The sequence below is a fragment of the Jaculus jaculus genome, chromosome 2, assembly GCF_020740685.1.
Source record: "Jaculus jaculus isolate mJacJac1 chromosome 2, mJacJac1.mat.Y.cur, whole genome shotgun sequence".
In the NCBI taxonomy this organism is placed as follows: domain Eukaryota; kingdom Metazoa; phylum Chordata; class Mammalia; order Rodentia; family Dipodidae; genus Jaculus; species Jaculus jaculus.
Window position 1 is genome coordinate 13,504,400 of NC_059103.1, and position 24,974 is coordinate 13,529,373.

A 24,974-nucleotide genomic window follows, 5' to 3' on the forward strand; every position below is an offset into this window, starting at 1 on the left:
TCAGACCTGGCTACATTGATGTCCCTTCAGTAGGAAAGTCACCTGCTAAGGACCAGAGGCTCCAGGTCAAAGGCCCTAGGCTGCCCTTGACCCTCTGTCCCAGGGCTGGCTTCAGCTGAGCTGGAGGTTTGAATCATGACTGTGTGGTGGGGTGGCCACAGCTGGCAGGGACTGTGTGGATCAGAAATGCCATCAGGGAAACAAAATGCCCAGGTCACAGACACGTGTCAATAAATATCTAAGCTTAAGATTCTTCTCGTGTCTTCCTCAGTTTAAAAAGACTCTTTTTTTTAAGCCGGGTATGGTGGCACACGCCTTTAGTCCCATTACCCAGGAGGCAGAAGTAGGAGGATCACGTGAGTTTGAGGCCAGTCTTAGACTACACAGTGAATTCCAGGTGTGCCTGGGTTAGAGAGAGCAAGAACCTGAAAAACCAAAGATATCTTTTTTTTTTTTTTTTTTTGGTGAGGCAGGGTCTCACTTTTGCCCAGGCTGACCTGAAACTCAACTCTGTTATCCAAGGCTGGCCTCGAACTCACAGTAATCTTACCTCTGCCTCTCAAGTGCTGAGATTAAAAGCATGTGTCACTTTATCCTTTTTGTTTTTCAAGGTAGGGTCTTGCTCTGGCCCAGGGTGACGTGGAATTCACTATGTAGTCTCAGGGTGGCCTCGAACTCACGGCGATCCTCCTACCTCTGCGTCCCGAGTGCTGGGATTAAAGGTGTGCGCCACCACGCCTGGCACTTTATACTTTTTTGAGAAAGGGTCTCACTGAGGATGGCCCTGGACTCGTGGCAATACTCCTGATTCAGCCTCGAGTGGTGGGGTCACAGCACCTGGCTTTAGTAAAGACCTTGAAGGGACTTGGGCGGGGGATGACAGAGGGCTTGTCTTAGCACACATGAACAAAGCCCTGGGTTCCATCGCCAGCGCTGCGTAAACTGGGCGTGGGGATGCACGCCTCTAATCCTAGCACTTGGGAGGTGGAGAGGGGGAGGGGACCAGAAATTCAAGGTCATCTTCAGTTACCCTGTGAGTTCGAAGCCAGCCTGGACTACACTGAGACCTTGTCTCAAAAACAAAAACCCACCAAAAACATTAAAAAAGCCAGGAACATTCTAGCACCTATCTCGGCCACCATTTCCCCAGTGACAACGCTGTCTCCAGAGTTCAGGCCCAAGGGCTGCTCTGACTTCATCCGTGAATGGCGTCGGCGCTCAACTGGCCGCCGGGGCTGCCGTCTTCTGACACAGCCTGGCCAGGAGCCCAGCCAGCTGCAGCAGGGAGCTCACGCCTTCCGCCACCTTCATGTGCGTGTATCCAATTTCCTGAGGAGCAAAACCCAAGAAGTCAGATGCGTCTTCTACTCATCTGCACCGGCGTGCTGAGCGCCCCAGCAGTCCCGGCTGGCCTTCACGGAAGTGCAACGAGTTTCCAAGAGGGCTTTTTGGTTTTTCGAGGCAAGGTCTCGCTCTAGCCCAAGCTGACCTGGAATTCACTACGCAGTCTCAGGCTGGCTTCGAACTCACGGCAATTCTCCTTCCTCTGCCTCCCAAATGCTGGGATTAAAGGCGTGCGCCACCACGCCCTGCTCAAGAGGGTTTTTTGATGCGTTGGTGAGTGTGTGGGTTTACGTGTAAGTAGCACCCGTGCCACTGTGCACACGTGGAGATCAGAGGACAGTTTAACTGCTTTCCACCTTGTCCGTGGCAGGGCCTCTAGTTCCTCACCCCAGCAAACAGCAGGCTAGCTGGCCCAGGGGCTTCTGGGAGATTCTCCTGTTTCGCCCTTCCTTCTTGCTCTACCATCCTCACATGACAGCCCCTGGCTTCACGTGGGTTCTGGGGATCCAATCTCAAGTATTCACACTTGAGTAGCACGAGACCCACCGAGCTCTCTCCCCTGTGGTGCTGAAGGTCTAACTCAGGGCCCTGCTCACGCCAGGGAGGACTCTACTGTGGAGCTGTAATCCTATTCTTTGAAAGATACTGGTATTACAAAAAAAAAAAAAAAGAAAGAAAAAAGAAAAAGAAAGAAAGAAAGGGCCGGGCATGGCGGCACACGCCTTTAATCTCAGTACTCAGGAGGCAGAGGAAGGAGGATCGCCGTGAGTTCAAGGCCACCCTGAGACTACAGAGTGAATTCCAGGTCAGCCTGGACCAGAGTGAGACCCTACCTCGAAAAACTTAAAAATAAAAAAATAAGGGGCTGGAGAGATGGTTTAACAGTTAAGGCGGTTGCCTGCAAAAGCCAAAGGATCCAAGCTCCACTCCCTACGACCCATGTAAGCCAGATGCACAAAGTGGTACACGCATCTGGAGTTTGTCTGCAGTGAGTGGCTGGAGGCCCTGGCGTGCCTATTCTCTCTTTCTTACAAATAAGTAAGTCAAAATTTAAAAAATTAAAAATAATAAACAAATCATGATGCAGGCATTTTTTTCTGGGATGGAAAACTTCTGTTCTGTTTGTAGTGGTGTTTACAGAACTTATAAGTGCCAAGATGACTGAATTTTTTCTTCCATGAACATTACCTCTATCATAAGACTTTAAAATAATATATTTTTTTTAAGGGCTAGGGAGCTGGAGAGATGGCCCAGCAGTCAAGTAAGGCACTTGCCTGCAAAACCAAATGAACCAGGTTTGATTCCCCAGTACCCACATAAAGCCAGATGCACAAGGTGGTGCATCCATCGAGTTCATTTAAAGCGGCTAGAGGCCCTGGCATGCCCATTCATTCTCTCCCTCCCTCCTTCCCTCTCTCTGCTTACAAAAATAAATAAATAAATAAAAATAGGGCCGGGGCACGCCTTTCATCCCAGAACTCAGGAGGCAGAGGTAGGGGGGATCAATGTCAGTTTGAAGCCAGCCCAGGATCACAGATGACTTCCAGGTCAACCTGGGCTACAGCGGCCTCCAAACAACAGAAAAGGGCCAGGGGTATAGCTCAGTGGCAGAGTGCTTGCCTGGTACGTGTGGGACCCTGGGTCAATCTCTGGGCAGGGGACTGGGTGGCACAAACTCTGAGCCCAGGAGATGGCCACGCCCGGCTGTGCTGTCGGGGCACACCCTGGAGTCCACAGACGTGAGCACAAGTGTATGCAGGGGACCCCAGCACTGCGAGTGTCCTAGAGGAGACAGGCACCCCTCCTTCACTGACCTTCACAAATTCCAGTTTCAAGTACTCAGCCATGGGGAAGGTTTTGCACACTCGGAAGATGTTGCCGATGACATCCTCCGGAGAGTAGCCCAGGTGCCACAGGTGGGCAAGGATCTGGATGAAAGGAAAGCGGCAGGGCCGTGAACACAGCAACTCCGAGCTGGAGAGAGGAAGTCTCACCCACAGCACCGCCAGACCTGTCACACCGTGGAGTGACAGCTCACCCCAGATGCCATGAGGCTTTGAGTCGCCTGAGCCCCGTGGAGCTGCTGGTGAGCTACGGCGGGGCCTCCGTGTCACCAGGTCCTTGAATCATGGGGCACAATTTGACTCCTTTTCCCAGCAGGCAAACACAGCACCACATATACTCCCGGTGACATGGCAAAGAGGGTCTGACGCCACACCCACGCCACCTCTTCATCCAGAGCCTTCTACATGGAGCCACAATACCAGCCAGCTTTCCCTAGCCAGGACTCAAAGCCTGGTGAGTGTGGGAACTGCTTCCTCATTCCCCAGACCCAGCCACGGTGCATCTTGGGATGGATTCTGAAAGCGGAAAGCTGTCTTTATAAATCTGATTTTGGGGCCGGGCGAAGTGGTGCACACCTTTAATCCCAGCACTTGGGAAACAGAGGTAGGAGGATCACCATAAGTTCAAGGCCAGCCTGAGACTGACTACATAGGGAATTCCAGGTCAGCCTGAGCTACAGTGAGACCCTACCTCAAAACAAACAAACAAAAATTAATAACAATAATAAATAAATAAATCTGATTTTGTCTGAGGCAGGATCTCACTCTAGCCCAAGCTGACTTTGAACTCACCCATAGTCTAGGCTGGCCTTGAACTCATGATGATCCTCTTACCTCAGCCTCTCAAGTGCTAGAATTACAGGCAGAAGCCACCACACCTGGCTCTATCTCCTTCAATCTGAAGGCTTTCTTCAGGTCCACTCAGTGACTAGCCTGTGGGCCTGGACCCTGCCTCAGTCTCCCTGGCTGGCATTCCAATCTGTTATTAAGTCCTACCTTGTCCTAAACGCAGTGTGTGGGGGACAGAATCCTACGATCAGATCGACGCTTTGAGTCACCAGCAACACCCACGTGATGACTCAGAGTCACCCACACCCCAGTCATGGCCGCCGGAGTCACCCACAGCGCCTGGCTCTGCAGCCAGTCTCACTTCTCTTGCTCCTATCTCTCCTGGCTGATAAGGGACTTCTGGGTAAACATGGTTCTTAGCAGAGTGACGTGGGACACAACATGTCTGTATCTCGCAACCCAAAGAAACACACTATCATTGGAGAGGCTGGGCTACTACTTTAAATGTGACTCAGGGCAAGGGACTGGCCTTTATGAATCACAGTGCCTATAAACTTGTGATGAGAATGTGAAATGTTGGAGAGATGGCTCAGCATTTAAAGCAATTGCCTGTAAAGCCTAAAGACCCAGGTTCGATTCCCTAGTACCCATGTCAGCCAGATGCACAAAGTGGTGCATGCATTTCATTTGTAGTGGCTGGAGGCCCTGGTGTACCCAGTCTCTCTCATCTGCCTTTTTCCTGAATAAATGAATAAATAAAAGAGCTGGGCATGGTGGCACATGCCTTTAATCCCAGTACTTGGGAGGCAGAGGTACGAAGATTACCATGAGTTCAAGGCTACCCTGAGACTATATACTGAATTCCAGGTCAGCCTAAACTAGCCCTGCCTTGAAAAAAAACAAAACAGAACAACAACAACAAAAACAACAGGCATGTGAAATGTCCCCCACATGTTTGAACACTTGGTCCCCAACCGGTGGTGCTGCTGGAGAAGTTGTAGAGCCTTCAGGAAGAGCCTCCCTGGAGGAAGAGGCTGCTGAGGGCAGGGGCCTTACTTCCTGTCAACTCTGCTTCCCGGTCCAGCAAGATGTGAGGAGTCCTGGCCGCAGCCGCCCACCACCAGGAACCCTGCTATACCTTCTCTGCCACGATGGGCGGCACCCACTCAAATGGCCAAAATGAAGCCTTTGTCTCTGAAACTGCTTCGGTCAGGTACGCTGGCAGAGCGAAGGAATAGTGACTAATACAAAAATGTAACAAAAAACTGAAATCCGGACTAGAGAGATGGCTTAAGGTGCTTGCCTGTGAAGCCTAAGGACCCACGTTCGACTTTCCAGATCCCACCTAAGCCAGATGCACAAAGGTGAGGGAAGCACGAAGTCACACATGCCCACTAGGTGGCACAAGCACCTGGAGTTCGATTGCAGTGGCTGAGGCCCTGGCACACCCATTCTCTCTCTCTCCCTAAAAATAAAGATAAAATAAAATCCAACAAAAAGAGCACCCTCCCCCCATCTCCAAACAATCTTAAGAAAGAAGAGCAGTCATGCAGACTCCAGCTACACCACTGTGGACGCCCCTGGACATTGGGGAAGAGGACCCGAGGCCTACCTTGTACGCCTCGTCAATGTTGGCGTCCACACAGTGCTGGATCATCTCCTTCACCAGCAGCGGGTGGGGCTCATCGCAGACCTGAGCAAATCCACGAGATGGCTCGTGAGGCACCACTCTTAATCACTTCTTCCTTCCTTCACCTCCCTTCCTCCTCTCTCCTTCTTTCCCTCCTTCAACAGGGGTTCATCTATCCCAAGCTGGCCTCAAACTCACTGTGCAGCCAACCTTGAGTTTCTCACTCGTTTGCCTCCACCCCCAGCGTGGAGATCACCTGTGGGCACCACCATGCTGCTTCTGCATTGCTGGCACTGGAACCCAGGGCCCATGCATGCCAGGTGAGCACTGTACCAACTAAACCACCAAGCCCTCTTTCTGCTCAATTATTTGTTTGTTTGTTTGAGGTAGGGCCTCCTTCTAGCCCAGGCTGACCTGGAATTCACTATGGAGTCTCAGGGTGGCCTCCAATTCAACAACCACCCTCCTCCTACCTCAGCCTCCCTGAGTGCTGGGATTAAAGGTGTGTGCCACCACTCCTGATTGTTTATTTATTTTTCGCTTTAATTTCTTTTTCCCTTTTGTTTCTGAGAGAGGGTCTCATTCTGTAGTCCACTCAGGCCTGGAACTTGTGATCCTCCTGCCTCAGGCTCGGATCCACCGTGCCTGGCCCACAGTCCCACCGCTCCACCAGCAGGTAAAGGCAGCCCCGGCTCCAGCCCTGGTACCTTGAACACGTTCTCACTGTTGATAAAGCCAAATCCTGAGAAGGTGGATTGCAAGTTGTTTAGGGCCTGTGAGGGACGGAGACACATCACAAGTGTGACCTCAGCACCTTTGCCTTGGCATGCCTTTTTTTTTTTTTTTTAATTATTGTTGTTGTTGTTTTTCTAGGTAGGGTCTCACTCTAGCTCAGGCTGACCTGGAATTCACTATGGAGTCTCAGGGTGGCCTCCAACTCATGGTGATCCTCTTACCTCTGCCTCTCAGCACTGGGATTAAAGGCAAGTACGTCCACACCCGGCTTAATGCCATCATTTTTTTTTTTTTTTTTTCCAGATAGGGTCTCCCTGTAGCACAGGCTGACCTGGAATTCACTATGGAGTCTCAGGGTGGCCTCAAACTCACAGCAATCCTCCTACCTCTGCCTCCCAAGTGCTAGGATTAAAGGTGTGTGCCATCATGCCCGGCTTTTTTATTTTTTTTTTTCAATTTTTTGGGGGGTTTAATACTGTTTTTAAATTGACTTTTGGGACTGGAGAGGTGGCTTAGCGGTTAAGGCATTTGCCTGCAAAGCCAAAGGATCCTGGTTCGACTCTCCAGGACCCATGTAAGCCAGATGCACAAGGGGACGCATGCATCTAGAGTTCGTTTGCAGTAGCTGGAGGCCCTGGCGCACCCATTCTCTCTTTCTCTCTCTTAAAGAAATAAATAAAATATATTGACTTTTTTTTTTTTTTTTTTTTTTGGAGGCAGGGTCTCACTCTAGCCCAGGCTGACCTAACTCACTCTGTAGCCCAAGGTGACCTTGAAGTCACAGTGATCCTATCTCTGCCCAGCTCCCACTTGTCTTCCTGGAGCCCCACTTCCCACTCTCCCGCAGCTCACAACATCAGCGGGGTGCTGGGTTCTTGTCCTCACATAGCCCGACCGAGTGTATCTCTTGTTCCTCTCCCCATCACTCATTAAGGCACACGCTTCAAGGGCGGCGATGGGGGCCCACTGACCTGGCGCATGTCTCCCTGGGCTGTGAAGATGATGGCTTCCAGGCCATCGTCCGTGTATGGTACTTTTTCCCTCTCAATGACATTCATGAGCCTCGTGAGGACCTGGGCGTCTGTGAGCTTGGTGTAACGGAGCACCGCGCAGCGCGACTGAATGGGCTCTGCACAGAGGAAGCCAAGAGTGAGGGCTCCAGGGCCAGGCTGGCCGCTGCTCAGGACACAGCTAGACCAAGTGTGGCCAAAAGAGCAGTGACCAAGCCTGAGCCAGCAAGGCCCAGCCCGCGCTCCCAGAGAAGGAAGCCTTAGGACTGAGACAGCTCCACACACCACAAGCCCTCTGGAGTCGGTGAGGGCTGGATGGTGGCCTGCGGGGCAGATCACAGCTCAGGGGCCAGAGGAGAATGTGACTGCCACAGCCCCGTCAAAGCTCCGCAAGAGGGCATATGTGGTGGTATACTCGGCACTCGGGAGACTGAGACGGGGAAATCATGAGTTCGAGGCCAACCCGGGCTACACAAGACCCTGTCTCCAAACAAACAAGCTGGGGAGAAGGGTCAGTGAGTAAAGTGCTTGCTGAATGGTCGTGAGAACCTGAGTTCAGGTCCCCAGTACCATGTAAACACTGGGCATGACATGAGCGCCTGTCATCTCAGCAATGGGGCGCGGGATCGTTGGGCCGTGCTAGTCACCTATTCTAGTGGAATCAGTGGGCTCCAGGTTCAGCGAGAAAGCCTGTCTCAAAAGAAAAATAAATAAATAAATAAAAGGTATTTGGGCTGGAAGTGGTGGCGCACACCTTTAATCCCAGCACTCGGGAGGCAGAGGTAGGAGGATCACGGTGAGTTCGAGGCCACCCTGAGGCTACATAGTGAATTCCAGGTCAGCCTGAGCTAGAGTGAGACCCTACCTTGAGGCTGGCCTGGGACTACACAGTGAACTCCAGGTCAGCCTGGGCTACAGTGACTCTACCTTGAAAGGAGCAAAAATATAATACAAACCAATATAAAGTACAGGGGCTGGAGAGAAGGCTCAGTGGTTAAAGGTGCTTGCTTGCAAAGCCTACAGTACAGGTTCAATTCTCCAGTACTCACATAAAGCCAGATGCACAAATGGGCACGTGCTCCAACTGCAGTGGCAAGAAGCCCTGGTGCACCCATATTCTCAATCTCTCATTGCAAATAAATGAATAAAAGTATTTAAAAAGATAAAGTACAGGGCTGGAGAGATGGCTTAGTGGTAAGGCGTTTGCCTGCAAAGCCTAAGAATCCAAGCTCGATTCCCCAGGACCCATGTAAACCAGATGCACAAGGTGGCCCATGAGTCTGGAGTTTGTTTGCAGTGGCTGGAGGACCTGGCGCACCCATTCTCTCTCTCTCTCTCTTTCTCTAACAAATAATTAAGAATACAAACTTGAAAATAATTAAGGTACAAGCATGGTGACACACGCCTTTAATCCCATCACTCGGGAGGCAGAGGTAGGAGGATGACGGTGAGTTCGAGGCCACCCTGAGACTACACAGTGAATTCCAGGTCAGCCTGGGCTAGAGAGAGACTCTACCTCAAAAAACCCCGAAAATAAAATAAGGCCCAGAGTAACTGAAGAAAACTCACACTGTTGACCTCTGGCCTACACGCACGCACGCACGCACGCACGCACGCACGCACACAGGATGCAGAGCAGCACAAAGCGCCTACCAGGCCAGGAGCTGTGATGGTGGGGATGGTGGCGTGCCTGTGTGCAACTGCACACGTCTGGGTGCACAAAGAGGAAGTGGGAAGGATGAGCTGTGGGGACAGCTGGGGATGAGAAAAACAGAAGTGGGGCAGAGACAACACAGACCTGGGGGGAGGGGGTAAAGGGGACACAGGCGTGTGCGTGGAGGGTGTTAGAAAGGGAAGGATGGGGCTGGGAATGGGGGCGCACGCCTTTAATCCCAGCACTCAAGAGGCAGAAGTAGGAGGATTGCTGTGAGTTCAAGGCCACCATGAGAATACAGAGTGAATTCTAGGTCAGCCTGGGCTAGAGTGAATCCTTACCTTTAAAAAAAAAAAAAAAACAAAAACGTGGGTCCTGCTTGGACACGGCCACCCAGGATGTGCACTCACCGATGATTTTGTCCGAGGCGTTACAAGCCAGGGCAAAGCGGGTGGTTTTGGAGTAGATTTCCATGGTTCTCCTCAAGGCTTGCTGGGCGCCATCCGTCATGCTGAGAACAAACACAAGGGGTCAGTTCGACCGTTGTGGAAAATCACTTCTAAATACAGCAAAAGGTTTAAACTCACTCTAGCCCAGGCTGACCTGGAATTCACTACGTAGTCTCAGGGTAGCCTCAAACTCATGGTGATCCTCCTACCTCTGCCTCGCGAGTGCTGGGGTTAAAGGCGTGCACCACTGCAAATGAATTCCAGATGCATGCACCACTTTGTGCATCTAGCTTTAAATGGGTACTGGAGAATCAAATTCGGATTGTATGGCTTTATGGGCAAGCACCTTAACCGCTGAACCGTCTCTCCAGCCCCCATTAAACTGTTTTAAAGGGCTGAAGAGACGGCTTAGCAGTTAAGGCGCTTGCCTGCAAAGCCAAAGGACCCAGGTTTAATTTCCCAGGCCCCATGTAAGCCAGATGTACAAGGGGGCACATGTGTCTGGAGTGTGTGGAGGCCCAGGTGCACCCATTCTCTCTCTACCTGGCTATTTCTCTCTCTCTCTCAAACAAATAAATATATTTAGGTAGCCGGGCGTGGTGGCGCACGCCTTTAATCCCAGCACTCGGGAGGCAGAGGTAGGAGGATTGCCATGAGTTCAAGGCCACCCTGAGACTACAGAGTTAATTCCAGGTCAGCCTGGACCAGAGTGAGACCCTACCTCGAAAAACCAAAAATAAATAAATAAATAAATAAATATATTTAGGGCTGGAGAAATGACTTAGCAGTTAAAGAGCTTGCCTGCAAAGCCTAACGGCCCAGGCTCAATTCCCCAGAACCTACGTAAACCAGATGAACATGGTGGCACATGCATCTAGAATTCCCTTGCAGTGGCTAGAGGTCCTGGCATGCCCATTCTCTCTCTAATGAATAAATAAATAAAAAGGAACTATTTTTAAAAAGCTTATAATAGAGATATTTAAGTTAAAAAAAAAAAAAAAAAAGAAGCGATGAACTGGAGTGATGGCTCACTAGTCAAAGCACTTGCCTCCAAAACCTAATAGCCCAAGTTTGATTCTCCAATACCCATGTAAAGCCAGATGTACAAGGCAGTGCTTGTGTCTGGAGGAAAAACAAAAAAGGAGAAAGAGAGAGTGTTCAAAGGTAGCATGGGCTAGAATGGGACTATAACTTAAAACAAAATATGTAAGTGAATCCACATTTCTCCTCATTTTACCAAGCCTGGCAGGAGCCAGGGTTCAAGGTCGGCTGTCGCACCTGTCCGCCTCATCCAGGATGATGATCTTGTGCCGGCCTTTGGGAAGGGTCACTTTCTGTTGGGCAAACATTTTGATTTTGTTCCTCACGACATCGATGCCTCTGAAAGAACAGACCAGAATTATACTGTCACACTCTGAGGCAATTTTTAAAAATTTATTTATTTATTTATTTTATTTTTTTTTATTTTTTTTGGTTTTGCAAGGTAGGGTTTCACTCTAGCCCAGGCTGACCTGGAATTCACTATGGAGTCTCAGGGTGGCCTCGAACTCACAGCGATCCTCCTACCTCTGCCTCCCAAGTGCTGGGATTAAAGGCGTGCGCCACCACACCCGGCTAAAATTTCTTTTTATTAACAACTTAAACAATGTCCCATAGTAATGCCCTCCCTCCCCGCTCTTTCCCCTTTGAAACTCCACTCTCCATCATATCCCCGACCCCTCTCAATCAGTCTCTCTCTCTCTCTCTCTCTTTTTTTTTTTTTTTTTTTTGAGGTAGGGTCTCACTCTAGCCCAGGCTAACCTGGAATTCACTATGGAGTCTCAGGGTGGACTCGAACTCATGAGAATCCTCCTACCTCTGCCTCCTGAGTGCTGGGATTAAAGGCATGTGCCACCACACCCGGCTTCAGTCTCTCTTTTATTATGTCATGAGCTTTTCTTTGGGGCAAATTTTTTTTTTATTTCATTTTACCCTTTTGTGACAGGGGCTCTGTAATGGCCAAGATAGGCCTTGAACTTTCAGCCCTCTTGCCTCAGGGTATTGGTGCTGGGACTACAGGTGTATGCACCCCACCCCAGCTTTACAGGGTAAGTTTAAACCCTTCACATAACCACCAGGAGCTACAGGTCCCAATTAAAAAAATAAATTTCTTACTTATTTATTTGAGAGGGGGGCGAGAGAGAGAGAGAGAGAGAGAATATGGGCATGCCAGGGCATCCAGCCACTGCAAATTCCAGATGCATGCACCATAAGCATCTGGCTCACATGGGTCCTTTGGTTTTGCAGGCAAGTGCTTTAACTGCTAAGCCTTCTCTCTAGCCCTGGTCCCAAATTTTTTTTTTTTTTGGTGTGTGTGTGTTTTCAAGGAAGGGTCTCACTCTAGCCCAGGCTGACCTGGAATGGAACTCACTACGTAGTCTCAGGGTGGCCTCGAACTCACAGCAATTCTCCTACCTCTGCCTCCCAAGTGCTGGGATTAAAGGCGTGTGCCACCACGCCTGGCTCCATTTGTATTTCTAAGCTTCTTTTCTGAGCAATTCTAAGTATTTAGGAGAATTGATATTTCACGACTTTTCTTCTTCTTCAGAGGTTTTCCAAAGAGCGAACGATGGCTGGGGTGCAGCTCAGTTGTACGGCGCTTGCCTACCATGCATGACGCCCTGATTAGGCCCGCAATCCCAGCACTCGGGGGATGGGAGCAAGAGAACCACAAGTTCAAGGTCAGGCTGAAGAGATGGTTCAGCAGTTAAGGTGCTTGCAGAGCCCGACAGCCTGCCTTTGATTCCCCAATACCTACTATGTAAAGCCAGATGCACAGAGTGCACGGGCCTCGAGGTCACTCACAGTGGTAACAGGCCCTGGTGCGCTCATCTCCCACCTCCCTGCCCGCAAATAAATAATAAAATGCAAAACTGGAGCCAGGCGGGGTGGCGCACGCCTTTAATCCCAGTACTCGGGAGGCAGAGGTAAGAGGATCATAGTGAGTTCAAGGCCACCCTGAGACCACATAGTGAATTCCAGGTTATCCTGGACTAGAGTGAAACCCTACCTCAAAAAAACCAATAAATAAATTAATAATAATAATGGGCTGGAGAGATGGCTTAGCAGTTTACGCACTTGCCTGCGAAGCCTAAAGACCCAGGTTCCATCTGTCTCCAGCTCCCATGTAAGCCAGAGGCACAAAGATTCAAGACTGCACATGCCCACTAGGTGGTGCAAGCATCTGGAGTTCGAGTGCACTGGCTGAGGTCCTGGTGATGTCAATTCTCTCTCACTCTTGCTGTTTCTTTAAGGGATATTTAAAAATAAAAAAAAAATAAAAAAATAAAAACAGGGGCTGGGGAGATGGCCAAAAATTAGGAGCACTTGTTATGCAAGCATGAAGGCCTGAAAAGGCCTGATTAGCCCTGGTTTTGATTCCTCAGCACCTGTGGAAACAGCTGAGCCTGTGGCTATGCAGGCCAAGTTGAGGGGAGCAGAGACGGAAGAATTGTTGGGGCCCAGTGATCAACCAGTCTGACTAAAAATGGCAGCTCAGGCCGGGCGTGGTAGCGCACACCTTTAATCCCAGCTCTCAGGAGGCAGAGGTAGGAGGATCGCCATGAGGTTGAGGCCTCCCTGAAATTACATAATGAATTCCAGGTCAGCCTGAGCTAGAGTGAGACCCTACCTCGAAAAATAAAAAAGTTAAAAAATCAAATATATATATATTTATATATATATAAAATAAAATGAAAATGGCAGCTCAGGGTTCAGTGATAGACCTCAAGAAAACACCCGGAAGAAGGGTGGTAAGAGGGATGCTTGGTGTTCTTTGGCTCCTGCACATTGTGCACAGGGCACACACATGCATTCACTACACCACTACACCACATGTGGCACACAAACACACAAAACAGTGTGTGGGGCAGTGTCAGCTGCAACACTGGTGTGCAGAATAGCAGTGACTAAGGTTCACCCGCGTAGCAAGTCTCAGCTAAGCACTGTTTCATAGCTAAAGTCACCAACCATGAGTTCAAGCCCAACCTGGGCTACGTGGTGAATTCAGGGCCGTCTAGGTTACAGACCAGACAGTGAGACACTCAAAATACAAAGCCATCTGGCACTTGGGAAGCAGAAGCAGAAGGATCAGAGTGATTTCCAGGCCACCCTGAGACTGCATAGTGAATATTCCAAGTCAGCCTGGGCTAGAGTGAGACGCTACCTTGAAAAACAAAATAATAATAATAATAATAATAATAATAATAATAATAATAAAACAATATGACTTCACTTATGAGTCACCAGATATATAAAAACCGGAAGCAGAATGTTGCCAGGGCCCAGGGAGAAGGGGAAATGGGCAGTTGCTTAGTGGGTACAGTTTGTTTTGCAAAAGGAGGAAGACCTGGCACACAACCCATGAAGCGACGACATGAATCTACTTAACACTGCTGAAGCGGGGTGTCAGGGCTTGGAGGCGCCTCAGTGGGTGAAGCTCTTGCTTTGAGAGCTTAAGGACCCAGGTTTGGAAAGATGGGAGACAGAGACAGGAGAATTTCCTGGAAGCTCAGGGACCAGCTAGCTTAGAGAACACAGCACTAAAGAAAAACAAGAACGAGGTGCTGGAGAGAAAGTTTGGCAGTTAAGGCGCATGCCTGCAAAGCCTAGGGAACCAGGTTCGATTCCCCAGGACCCACGTAAGCCAGATGCACATGGTGGCGCAAGCAACTGGAGTTCGTCTGCAGTGGCTGGAGGCCCTGGCGTGCCTGTTCTCTCTCCTTCTCTACCTCTCTCTGTTTCTGATAAATAAATTAAAATAAAATCTTTAAAAAATAAAAACAAGAGGGCTGGAGGGATGGCTTAGCAGTGAAGGTGTTTGCCTGCAAAGCCAAAGGACCCAGGTTCGGTTCTCCAGGGCCCACAGAAGCCAGATGCACAAGGGGGTGCAAGCATCTGGAGTTTGTTTGCAGTGGCTGGAGCTCTGGTGCACCCATTCTCTCTCTCTCTCTCTCTCCCCTGACTTTCTCCCTCTTTCTCTCTATCAAATAAATAAATAAGAATAATTTAAAAAAAAAAAAAAACACAAGAATGAGAATCCTTGCCTAAAGGAAGACATAGGTCAACACCCCAAAGCTGTCTTCTGACTTCCACACGCACACCCCACGCACACACTAAATAAAGCAATAAGTGAAAGAGGGTTACGCCAGGCATGGTGGTGCCTGACTATAATTCCAGTACTTGGGAGGCACAGGAAGGAGGATCAGGAGTTCCCGATCAATTTTGGCTACATATGGAGTTGGAGGTTAGCCTGGGCTATAAGACACCTTGTGTCAAACAAACAAACAAACAAAAACAAAGTTGGGCACAGTGGCACATGTCTTTAATCCCAGCACTCTGCAGAGGTAGGGGGATCGCCGTGAGTTCAAAGCCATCGAGCGAAACCCTACCTTGAAAAAACAAACAAACAAACAAAAAGGATATTCTGGGGCTGGAGAGATGGCTTAGTGGTTACGGCACTTGCCTGCAAAGCCTAAGGACCCAGGTTCAATTCTCCAGGTCCCACATAAACGAGATGCACAAGGTTGCACATGTGTCTGCAGTTCATTTGCAGTGACTAAAGGCCCTGGCGTGCCCATTCTCTCTCCCTCTCTCTCAAATAAAAATAATAAATAAACAAGGGGCTAGAGTGATGATTTAACAGTTAAGGTGCTTGCCTGTAAAGCCTAAGGACCTGGGTTCAATTCTCCAGGACCCACATAAACCAGATTCCCAAAGCAGTGCATGTGTCTGGATTTCATTTGCGGTGGCTGAAGGCCCTGGTGCATCCATCTTCTCTCCCTTCCTCATCCCTGCCTCCCTCTCTCTCTGTCAAATAAATAAATAAATATTTAAAAAAATAGGTAAGACGAAGCCGGGCGTGGTGGTGCACGCCTTTAATCCCAGCACTTGGGAGGCAGAGGTAGGAGGATCACCATGAGTTCGAGGCCACCCTGAGACTCCATAGTGAATTCCAGGTCAGCCTGGGCTAGAGTGAGACCCTACCTTGAAAAACCAAAAAAAAAAAAAATAGGTAAGATGAGACTACAGGTGAAGCTCAGTGACAGAACACTTGCCTAGAATGCAGGACGTCTGGTAACATGCAATTTTCTGTTATGTGTATTTTCTTAAATATTTTATTTATTTAAGAAAGAAAGAAGTTGAGCGTGGCACACGCCTTTAATCCTAGCGCTTGGGAGGCAGAGGTAGGAGGATCGCCGAGAGTTCGAGGCCACCCTGAGACTCCATAGTGAATTCCAGGTCAGCCTGGGCTAGAGTGAGACCCTACCTCAAGAAAAAAAAAAAAAGAAAGAGGGTGGTGCACACCTTCAACCCCAGCATGCAGAAGGCAGAGGTAGGAGGATTGCCATGAGACTCTACCTCGAAAAACCAAAAAAAAAAAAAAAAAAAAAAAGAGAGAGAGACAGGTAGAGAGAGCAAGAAAATGGGTGCAGCAAGTCCTCTTTAGCCCCTGCAAATTAACTCCAGACACGTGTGTACATCTGGCTTTACATGGATACTTGGGCATACTTGGGTTCTTAGGCTTCACAGGCAAGCCATCTCCCCAGCCATGTTATGTGTATTTTATAATTTAAAATATTTTTTAATTTTCTTCCATTCAAAAAAGAAAGCAAGCAGCATGTGCTCCTTGGCCACTTAGACGAGGCTGTAATTCTCCCGCTCCGTCACTGGGTAGGGTGGAGCATAAAACCGGAGACAGTGAGGCAGGCCACCAGGTAGAAGTATTTCTACAACCCACAGGTAAAGCGTGCCACCCTCCGTCTTGTCTCTCCAGCGTACCTGTCATTCGAAGCATTGAGTTCCAGGACAGCGTCCTTCAAGGCTGGGCCCAGCAGGGCTCGGGCCAGACACAAGATGCTTGTTGTCTTGCCTGTTCCAGGAGGCCCCTGAGGATGAGGCCTTCATAAGTGCTTCACCACAGAGACAGCCCCATTAGCTTCACTTTCTTAAACCACACACCGCTGGCACTTGCCCCATTGTCACTTCCCACCCCACACCACGCAGCCACCCACCCAGAGGTCTCCATAAGGAGGGAGGTCTGTGCCACCAAAGCTAAGATGTGAAAGGGAGGGGACAGGGGACCCAAGACACAAAGGGCAGCCCGAGGACTCACAGCGATGATGACATTTGGTACGTTCCCTTCTCTTGCAAAGACCTGAGTAAAAGAGGTTGGGTAAGCCGGGCGCGGTGGCGCATGCCTTCAATCCCAGCACTGGGAGGCTGAGGTAGGAGGACTGCCATGAGTTCAAGGCCACCCTGAACCAGATCAGCCTGAGCTACAGTGAGACCCTACCTGAAAATAAATAAATATTTTTTTAATTAAACTTTAAAAAAAGAAAAAAAAGAGGTTGGGTGAGGCAGGTGTGGGGCACACCTGTACTCCTCGCATCAGGAGGACAAGCGAGGCAGGAGCATGGGGAGATGAGACCGCCTAGGCTGCAGGGAAAGACCCCGTCTTAAAAACAAAACCGGGCGACTAGATGGACCTGAGTTCAGATCCCTAGTACCTACATAAATGTGGGGCAGGCATGGTGGTCTGCCTGTGAGCCCAGCACTCAGGAGGTGAAGACAGAGGATCTCCAAGACAAAAACTTTATTGGGTTGGAGAGATGCTCAGTGGTTAAGGCACTTGCCTGCAAAGCCTAATGACCTGGGTTCAATTCCCCAGTACCCACGTAAAGCCAGATGCACAAAGTGGCACATGTGTCTGGAGTTCGTTGGCAGCAGTTAGAGGCCCTAATTAAAAAAAAAAGTGTCGGGTGTGGTGGCACATGCCTTCAATCTTAGCAGTTGGGAGGCAGAGGTTGGAGGACTACCATGTTTATGAGGCCACGTTGAGATCAGGTCAGCCTGGGCTAGGGTGAGACCCTGCCTCAAAAAAAAATATTATCTATATATACATACATATATGTCTCATATATAGGTAAATAGATAGAGATATTGTTTATCTACCCTCCACTGAAAAAGTTTTCCTCCTTTCTCTCAGCAAGATTTAGAATCACGCCAGGCATGGTGGCACTCGCCTTTAATTCCAGCACTTGGGAGGCAGAGGTAGGAGGATCACTGTGAGTTCAAGGCCACGCTGAGACTACATAGTGAATTCCAGGTTAGCATGGGCTAGATCAAGACCCTACCTCAAAAAAAAAAAAAAAAAAATCAACAAAAAAGGGGCTGGAGGAATGGCTTAAGTGGTTTAAGGCATTTGCTTACAAAACCAAAGAACCCAGGTTTGATTCCCCAGGTCCCACGTTAGCCAGATGCACAAGGGGGCGCACGCGTCTGGAGTTCGTTTGCAGTGGCTGGAGGCCCTGGTGCGCCCATTCTCTCCCTCTCCCTCCTTCTCTCTTTCTCTGTCAGAAAAATAAATATTCCTCCGCCCCCCCCCCCAAAAAAAAAAGATTTAGAGTCACCACGGCACCAGAGACATGTCTGAGGACGTCTAGATTAGGAGCCACTCCACGAGCTGGGGTCCTGGGCTGAATACAAAGGAGAGCTGGCTGCGCACCAGCGCCACCCACATGGCCGCGGCTGATGCGATGAGGTCATGCGCCTCCCGCCCCTGCCGTGCTCTCCCCCCATGACACCTCCCCGAGAAACCGTGAGCCAGAAATAAACACTTTCCTCCCCCAAGCCGCTTCTGGGTGGATGCTTGTTTTTTGTTTTTCGAGGTAGGGTCCCGCTCTAAGCCCAGGCTGACCTGGAATTCACTATGGAGTCTCAGGGTGGCCTGGAACTCACGGCGGTCCTCCTACCTCTGCCTCCCGAGTGCTGGGATTAAAGGTGTGCGCCACCATCCCCAGAGTCCTGGCTAGATTTTCTATCCCAGCACCAACAAAACAGCTGATACAGCCATCTTCTTCCAAATGCCTCCTGCTTGTCACAGACACAGTAGGACATGAGCCAATGAGGACAAAGGCACTCACCTCCAGTCTGCTCACGGTGTCTTCATTTCCGACTATTTCATTTAGCTTCACAGGCCTGTATTTTTCAACCCTGTTTCCAAGAAAAATGAATAAAATTGTTCGCATGGTTATCGTCACCCTTCCCAAAAGGCAGCAGGAAAGGGCAATCCTAAAAGGTTTGCCAGGGTATGGTAGTGGCACCTGTAATCCCAAATGTGGAAGACTGAGGCAGGACGATCTCAAGTTTGAAGTAAACCTCGGCTCCATTGCAAGACTCGGTCTCAAACACACACACAAAAAAAGCAAGCAACAATATCACCAGAATCCATACATTCAATTAAAATATTCCAAGTCAAGGCTGGAGAGATGGCTTGGTGGTTAAGGTATTTGCCTGCAAAGCCAAAGGATCTGTTTGATTCTCCAGGACCCAAGTAAGCCAGATGCACAAGGGGCACATGCATCTAGAGTTCGTTTGCAGTGGCCAGAGACCCTGGCGCTCACTCTCTCTTTCTCTCTCTCAAATAAATATATTTAAAAATAAATTTTAATACACACACATACATACATATATGTATGTATGTGTGTGTATGTATGTATGTATGTGTGTATATATATATATATATATATATATATATATATATATGTATATGTATATATATATAATTTTCCCCCCCAAGCCAGGGATGGTTGGTCCATGCCTGTATTGCAGCACTTAGGGAGGCTGACGTAGAACTTCCACGAGTTCCAGGCCAGCCTGGGCTACAGAGTAAGTTCCAGGTCAACCTGGGCTAGAGTGAGGTCCTGCTTCAAAAAAAGATGGGGGTGCTGGGTGTGGTGGCACATGCCTTTAATCCCAGGACTTGGGAGGCCGAGGTGGGAGGATCACTGAATTCGAAGCCACACCGAGACTACAGCAAGACCCTACCTCAAAAAAAAAAAAAAAGATGGGGCCTGAAGAGAAATGGTTTAGCGGTCAAGGTGCTTGCCAACAAAGCCGAAGGGCCCAGTACCCATGTAAAGCCAGATGCACACGCTGGCAGATGTGTCTGGATGTGCAGTGGCTAGAAGTCCTGGTGTGCTCATTTTCTCTCTCAAATAAATAATTATTTTTTTTTCGAGGTAGGGTTTCACTCTATTTCAGGCTGACCTGTAATTCACTATGTAGTCTCAGAGTGGCCTCGAACTTACGGCGATCCTCCCATCTCGACCTCCCGAGGGCTGGGGTTAAAGGCATGTGCTACCACACCCAGCTTTAACATATTTTTTTAAAAAAGCAAATAAGTGGTTGGAATGAAGCTCAGTTGATAGAGTTTTTGCCTAACATGAAATTCTGGGTGCCATCACCAGCAGCACCATGGCCACCCAGTGTGGTGTGCAAACCTGTAGCCCCAGCACTCAAGATGGAGGCAGGAGATCAGGGATTATCATCTGCGAGAGGCGTGGTGACGCACGCCTTTAATCCCAGCACTCGGGTCGGGAGGCAGAGGTAGGAGGATCGCTGTGAGTTCGAGGCCACCCTGAGACTACATAGTGAATCCCAGGTCAGCCTGAGCTAGAGCGAAACCCTACTTCAATAAAACAAAAAAGATTATCAACTGCTACATAGCCAGTTTGAGGCCAGCCTGGGGTACATAAGACAAGGTCTCAAATATATAAATTCCAAGTGGATGCAAGTTTTAACTTCATGAGGTGACCCGGTACCATTTCAAAAGTGACTGAGAACTGCCCACAAAAGGCTTCACACAGCAGCAGCGCAGGCCATCTGAACAACAGGACACTGGGATAACAGCCTGCCAGTCACCATAGAGATCAGATGTACTTGACACTGACATCATCCGGGGTGACAGACATGGGCGCACCTGGGACCCTTGCTCAGCAAACGCACAGCGAGTCTCACTAGACAGAAACTAAGGGCCGCCCTGCAGCTCTCAGCTGTGCAGACTACCAGTGCATCCATTCCACAGTTCTGTTCTGCATGCACAAGGCTGGCTGTGAACTTGCTAGGTAGCTAAGGATGATCTTGAACTCTTTCATTTATTTTAATATTTTTTGTTCATTTTTTATTTATTTATTTGGCTAGCGTGGGACCTGGGGAACCAAGCCTCGAACAGGGGTCCTTAGGCTTCACAGGCAAGCGCTTAACCACTAAGCCATCTCTCCAGCCCCCCCCCTTTTTTTTTTTTTTTTTGAGACAGGGTGTGAATACATAGCCCAGGTTGGTCTAGAACTCATGATCCTCCTGCCTCTGAATCCTGACTACTCGGTTCTACCATTTACTAACTAGCTAGCTATGTTAGAATGGCAATGACCTTCTTGAATCTGGGCATTGTCCCGATGGCAGATGCACAATGATTTTGACCTTCAGGACCTCTTGTGCCCTTTATTAGGTTGTTATTGCTTTCTTTTATTTATTTATTTATTTATTTATTTGAGAGTGACAGACAGAAAGACAGATAGAGGGAGAGAGAGAGAATGGGCGCGCCAGGGCTTCCAGCCTCTGCAAACGAACTCCAGACGCGTGCGCCCCCTTGTGCATCTGGCTAACGTGGGACCTGGGGAACCGAGCCTCGAACCGGGGTCCTTAGGCTTCACAGGCAAGTGCTTAACCGCCAAGCCATCTCTCCAGCCCCTATTGCTTTCTTATTTATTCATTTATTTTTACTTTTTGAGGCAAGGTCTCACTCTAGCCCCAGGCTGTGGCAATCCTCCAACTCAGCCTCTCAAATGGGATGAAAGGCACGTGCCACTCCGACAGGCTGTTTAACTTACTTTTCGGATGTGTTTGTGTGCTTGGGCAGGTCAAAGTGTTTTGCTGCTGCAAGTGAACGCCCACTCAGCCTTAAAGTGAGTGGCTGGAGAGACGCACACAGGCCAACACCACAGCTATCTCCCCAGTCCTTTTTTTTTTTAAATCTTTGATTGGAAACTTTACTACTGGTCTTATTTCTATCGAGTTATTTATTCTCTTACATCCCCTTAACCCCATCCCTATTCCACTAAGGGTCCTCCTCAGTGGGGATATAAGAAATTACTATTGGGTCATAAGTCCTTTTTTTTTTTTTTTTGCTAGGGAGGGTTCCAAGGTTGGATCCTACTATAGCCCAGGCTGCTCTGGAGTTCACTCTCTATTCCCAGCTACAGAGATCCTCCAACTTCTGCCTCCCAAGTGCTGGGATTAAAAGATAGTGTCAGCCGGGCATGGTGGCCCACGCCTTTAATCCCAGCACTCCGGACACAGAGGAAGGAGGATTGCTGGGAGTTCGAGGCCACCCTGAGACTCCATAGTGAATTCCAGGTCAGCCTGGCTAGAGTGAGACCCTACCTGGAAAAACCAAAAAATCAAAACAAAACAAAACAAAACAAACCAGATGGGGTGTGATGAGACTACTTTTTTTTTTTTTTTTTTCCCGAGGTAGGGTCTCACTCTAGCCCAGGCTGACCTGGAATTGGAGTCTCAGGGTGGCCTCGAACTCACGGCAATCCTCCTACCTGTGCCTCCGAAGTGCTGGGATTAAAGGCGTGCACCACCACACCCAACTCTGTTTGGTTTTTGACACAGGCCTTATATAGCCCAGGCCAGCCTCAAACTTGCTACATACTCGAGGATGACTTTAAACTCCTAAACCTCTCACTTCTACTTCCCAAGCGCCAGGCTTGTCTGTCTTTTATTTTGGTGCTGGGGACTGAATGCAAATCACACACTCTATCGCTGAGCTCCACCCCAGCCAGCACCTTCTTTTTCAAAACATCAAACATCAGCTCTGTGCCAGCCAGCCGGCAATCTGCTTACCGAAGCGTCTCAAGCATTGAGAAGAGCGCTGTGCAAGGAACATGCAGTCATGCAAGCCACAGAGGTAACTTCACACAGTAAAAAGAAAATGGGTGCAGTGATGGGCACATGTCACTTTACCTACTCTGGAGGCTGAGGCAGGACGACGTTGAGCCTCAAGACAAGCATACAGTGAGCCCAAGGTTGATGTTAACATTATACAGTGAGACCCTGTCTCCAAAAAAAAAAACCAGAGGCTGGGGAGTGATGGCTCAGTGGTTAAGGCGCTAGCTTGCTATGCCTGACAGCCCGGAGTTCGATTCCCTAGGACCCATGTAAAGTCAGACGCAGAAAGTGGCGAATGCATCTGGAGTTCGTTTGCAGCAGCCAGAGATCCTGGCGCGCCCATTCGCTCTCTGTGTGTGTTCTTGCCTATAAACAAGTAAAAAGCAAAGAAAATCTGGAATCCCGGGCCTCCTGTCCCCTCTGGGTCCCCAGAAACAAGCCCGAACCCCCGACCCCGGAGGGTCCCCTCGCCCTCACCACGGCAGCTCGTAGTGACCCGCACTGCCCGGGGCCTTGCTGGGGCCAGGCGCGGGGTCCTGCACCACGGTCTCCGCAGAACCGCCGCGGCTCTCCGGCACCTCCATGCCCGCGCCCGCGCTTCCCGCCGCCCGCGCTCCGGCCCGTGACGTCACCGCGCAGGCCCCGCCCCGCCGCCCGCGCTCCGGCCCGTGACGTCACCGCGCAGGCCCCGCCCCGCCGCCCGCGCAGGAGCGGAAGCGGAGGTCCGCCTCTGCCGGCGCCTGCCTGGGGCAGGGACTCGCGCCGGCCGCTAGGGGCCGCTGTGGTCACGGAGACCCGTGCTGCCCGGTGGGAGCCTGGGGATGCAGAGACCTTCAGGAATGGGCTTTGGTGTCCTATTCTCATTTTTAACTTTAAAAAATATTTATTTATTTATTTATTTTATTTTGAGAGAGAGAGAGAGAGAGAGAATGGGCACACCAGGGCCTCCAGCCACACAGCAAATGATATCCAGATGCATGCACCACATTGTGCATCTGGCTTACGTGGGTCCTGGGGATTCAAACCTGGGTCTTTTGGCTTTGCAGGCAAGTGCCTTAACCACTAAGCCATCTCTCCAGCCCTCATTTTCGACTTTTTCTTGGGGGTGGGTGGGTCAGTATTCCGAGGTAAGGTTTCACTCTAGCCCAGGCTGATCGGGAATTTACTATGTAGTCTCAGGCTGGCATCAAACTCACAACCATCCTCCTACCTAGGTTTTCCAGAGTGCTGGGATTAAAGGTGTGCGCTACCGCGCCCTGCAGTTTTTATTTCCTGTCATTATAAATTTTATTATGGTGGCTGGATAGATGGCTTAGCAGTTAATCGCTTGCCTGTGAAGCCTAAAGACCCAGGTTCGATTCTCCAGGTCCCATGTAAGCCAGATGCACATGGTGGTGTGTGTGTGTCTGGAGGTCGTTTCCAGTGGCTGGAGGCCCTGGTGCATCCATTCTCTATCTATCTGCCTCTTTCTTTCTCTCTCTGTGGCTCTCAAATAAATAAATAAAAATAAAAAGTATTTTAAAAAATAAATAAATTACATTATGGCACAGGCGATCACCAGGCTCAAAGCCATCCTGAACCAGAGTGTGAATTCATATCCATCTTCATCCATAGAGACATATCCTGTTGGGCTGGGGGGATGGCTTAGCTGTTACAGCGCTTGCCTGCAAAGCCAAAGAACCCAGGCTTGATTGCCCAGGACCCATGTAAGCCAGATGCACAAAGTGGCAGATGCATGTGGAGTTCATGTGCACTGGCTGTACGCCCTGGTGTGCCCATTCGCTCTCTCAAATAAAATAAAACAAAATATCAAAATAAAAAAAAAAAAAGAAGAAGAAACATCGGGCTGGAGAGATGGCTTAGCGGTTAAGCGCTTGCCTGTGAAGCCTAAGGACCCCAGTTCGAGGCTCAATTCCCCAGGACCCATGTCAGCCAGATTCACAAGGGGGCACGCACATCTGGAGTTCCTCTGCAGTGGCTGGAGGCCCTGGCGCGCCCATTCTCTCTTTCTCTATCTGCCTGTTTCTCTGTCTGTCACTCTCAAATAAATAAATAAAAATAATAAAAAAATTTAAAAAAATATCCCTGGGCCAGGTGTGGGGGCACAGGCCTTTAATCCTAGCACGCTGGGAGGCAGAGGTAGGAGGATTGCCATGAGTTCAAGGCCACCCTGATACTACATAGTTGTGGTGGTTTGACTCAGGTGTCCCCCACAAACTTAGGTGTTCTGAATGCTAGGTTCCCAGCTGATGGAGATTTGGGAATTAACGCCTCCTGGAGGGAGTGTATTGTTGGGGGCGGGCTTATGGATATTATAGCCAGTTTCCCCATGCCAGTGTTTGGCACACTCTCCTGTTGCTGTGGTCCACCTTATGTTGGCCAGGGGGTGATGTCCACCCTCTGCTCATGCCATCATTTTCCCCTGCCATCATGGAGCTTCCCCTCGAGCCTGTAACGTAAAATAAACCTCTTTTCCCCACAAGTTGCTCTTACTTGGGTGATTTCTACCAGCGATGCGAACCTGATTGCAACAATAGTGAATTACAGGTCAGCTTGAGCTAGAGTGAGATCCTACCGCACAAAAACAAACAAAACCAGGTGGGGAAGTTGTCAATAAAAATAACTAACTAGGGCTGGAGAGATGGCTTAGCGGTTAAGCGCTTGCCTGTGAAGCCTAAGGACCCCGGTTCGAGGCTCGGTTCCCCAGGTCCCACGTTAGCCAGACGCACAAGGGGGCGCACG

At 49.5% G+C, this 24,974-nt stretch overlaps 1 protein-coding gene across 1 annotated transcript; it reads right to left on the reverse strand.

The window, feature by feature from the left end:
- Positions 1 to 649: 649 nt before the first annotated feature.
- On the reverse strand, positions 650 to 22,840 carry Rfc2 (replication factor C subunit 2). The gene is made up of 11 exons (XM_045143642.1): positions 22,710 to 22,840; positions 18,419 to 18,488; positions 16,609 to 16,650; positions 16,275 to 16,381; positions 10,734 to 10,835; positions 9,417 to 9,517; positions 7,314 to 7,471; positions 6,315 to 6,380; positions 5,590 to 5,670; positions 3,159 to 3,272; positions 650 to 1,329 (listed from the first exon to the last, which is right to left on the reverse strand). Exons 1-11 carry the CDS (start codon positions 22,814 to 22,816, stop codon positions 1,219 to 1,221), a joined length of 1,059 nt encoding a protein of 352 aa, XP_044999577.1. The 5' UTR covers positions 22,817 to 22,840; the 3' UTR covers positions 650 to 1,218.
- Positions 22,841 to 24,974: the final 2,134 nt, after the last annotated feature.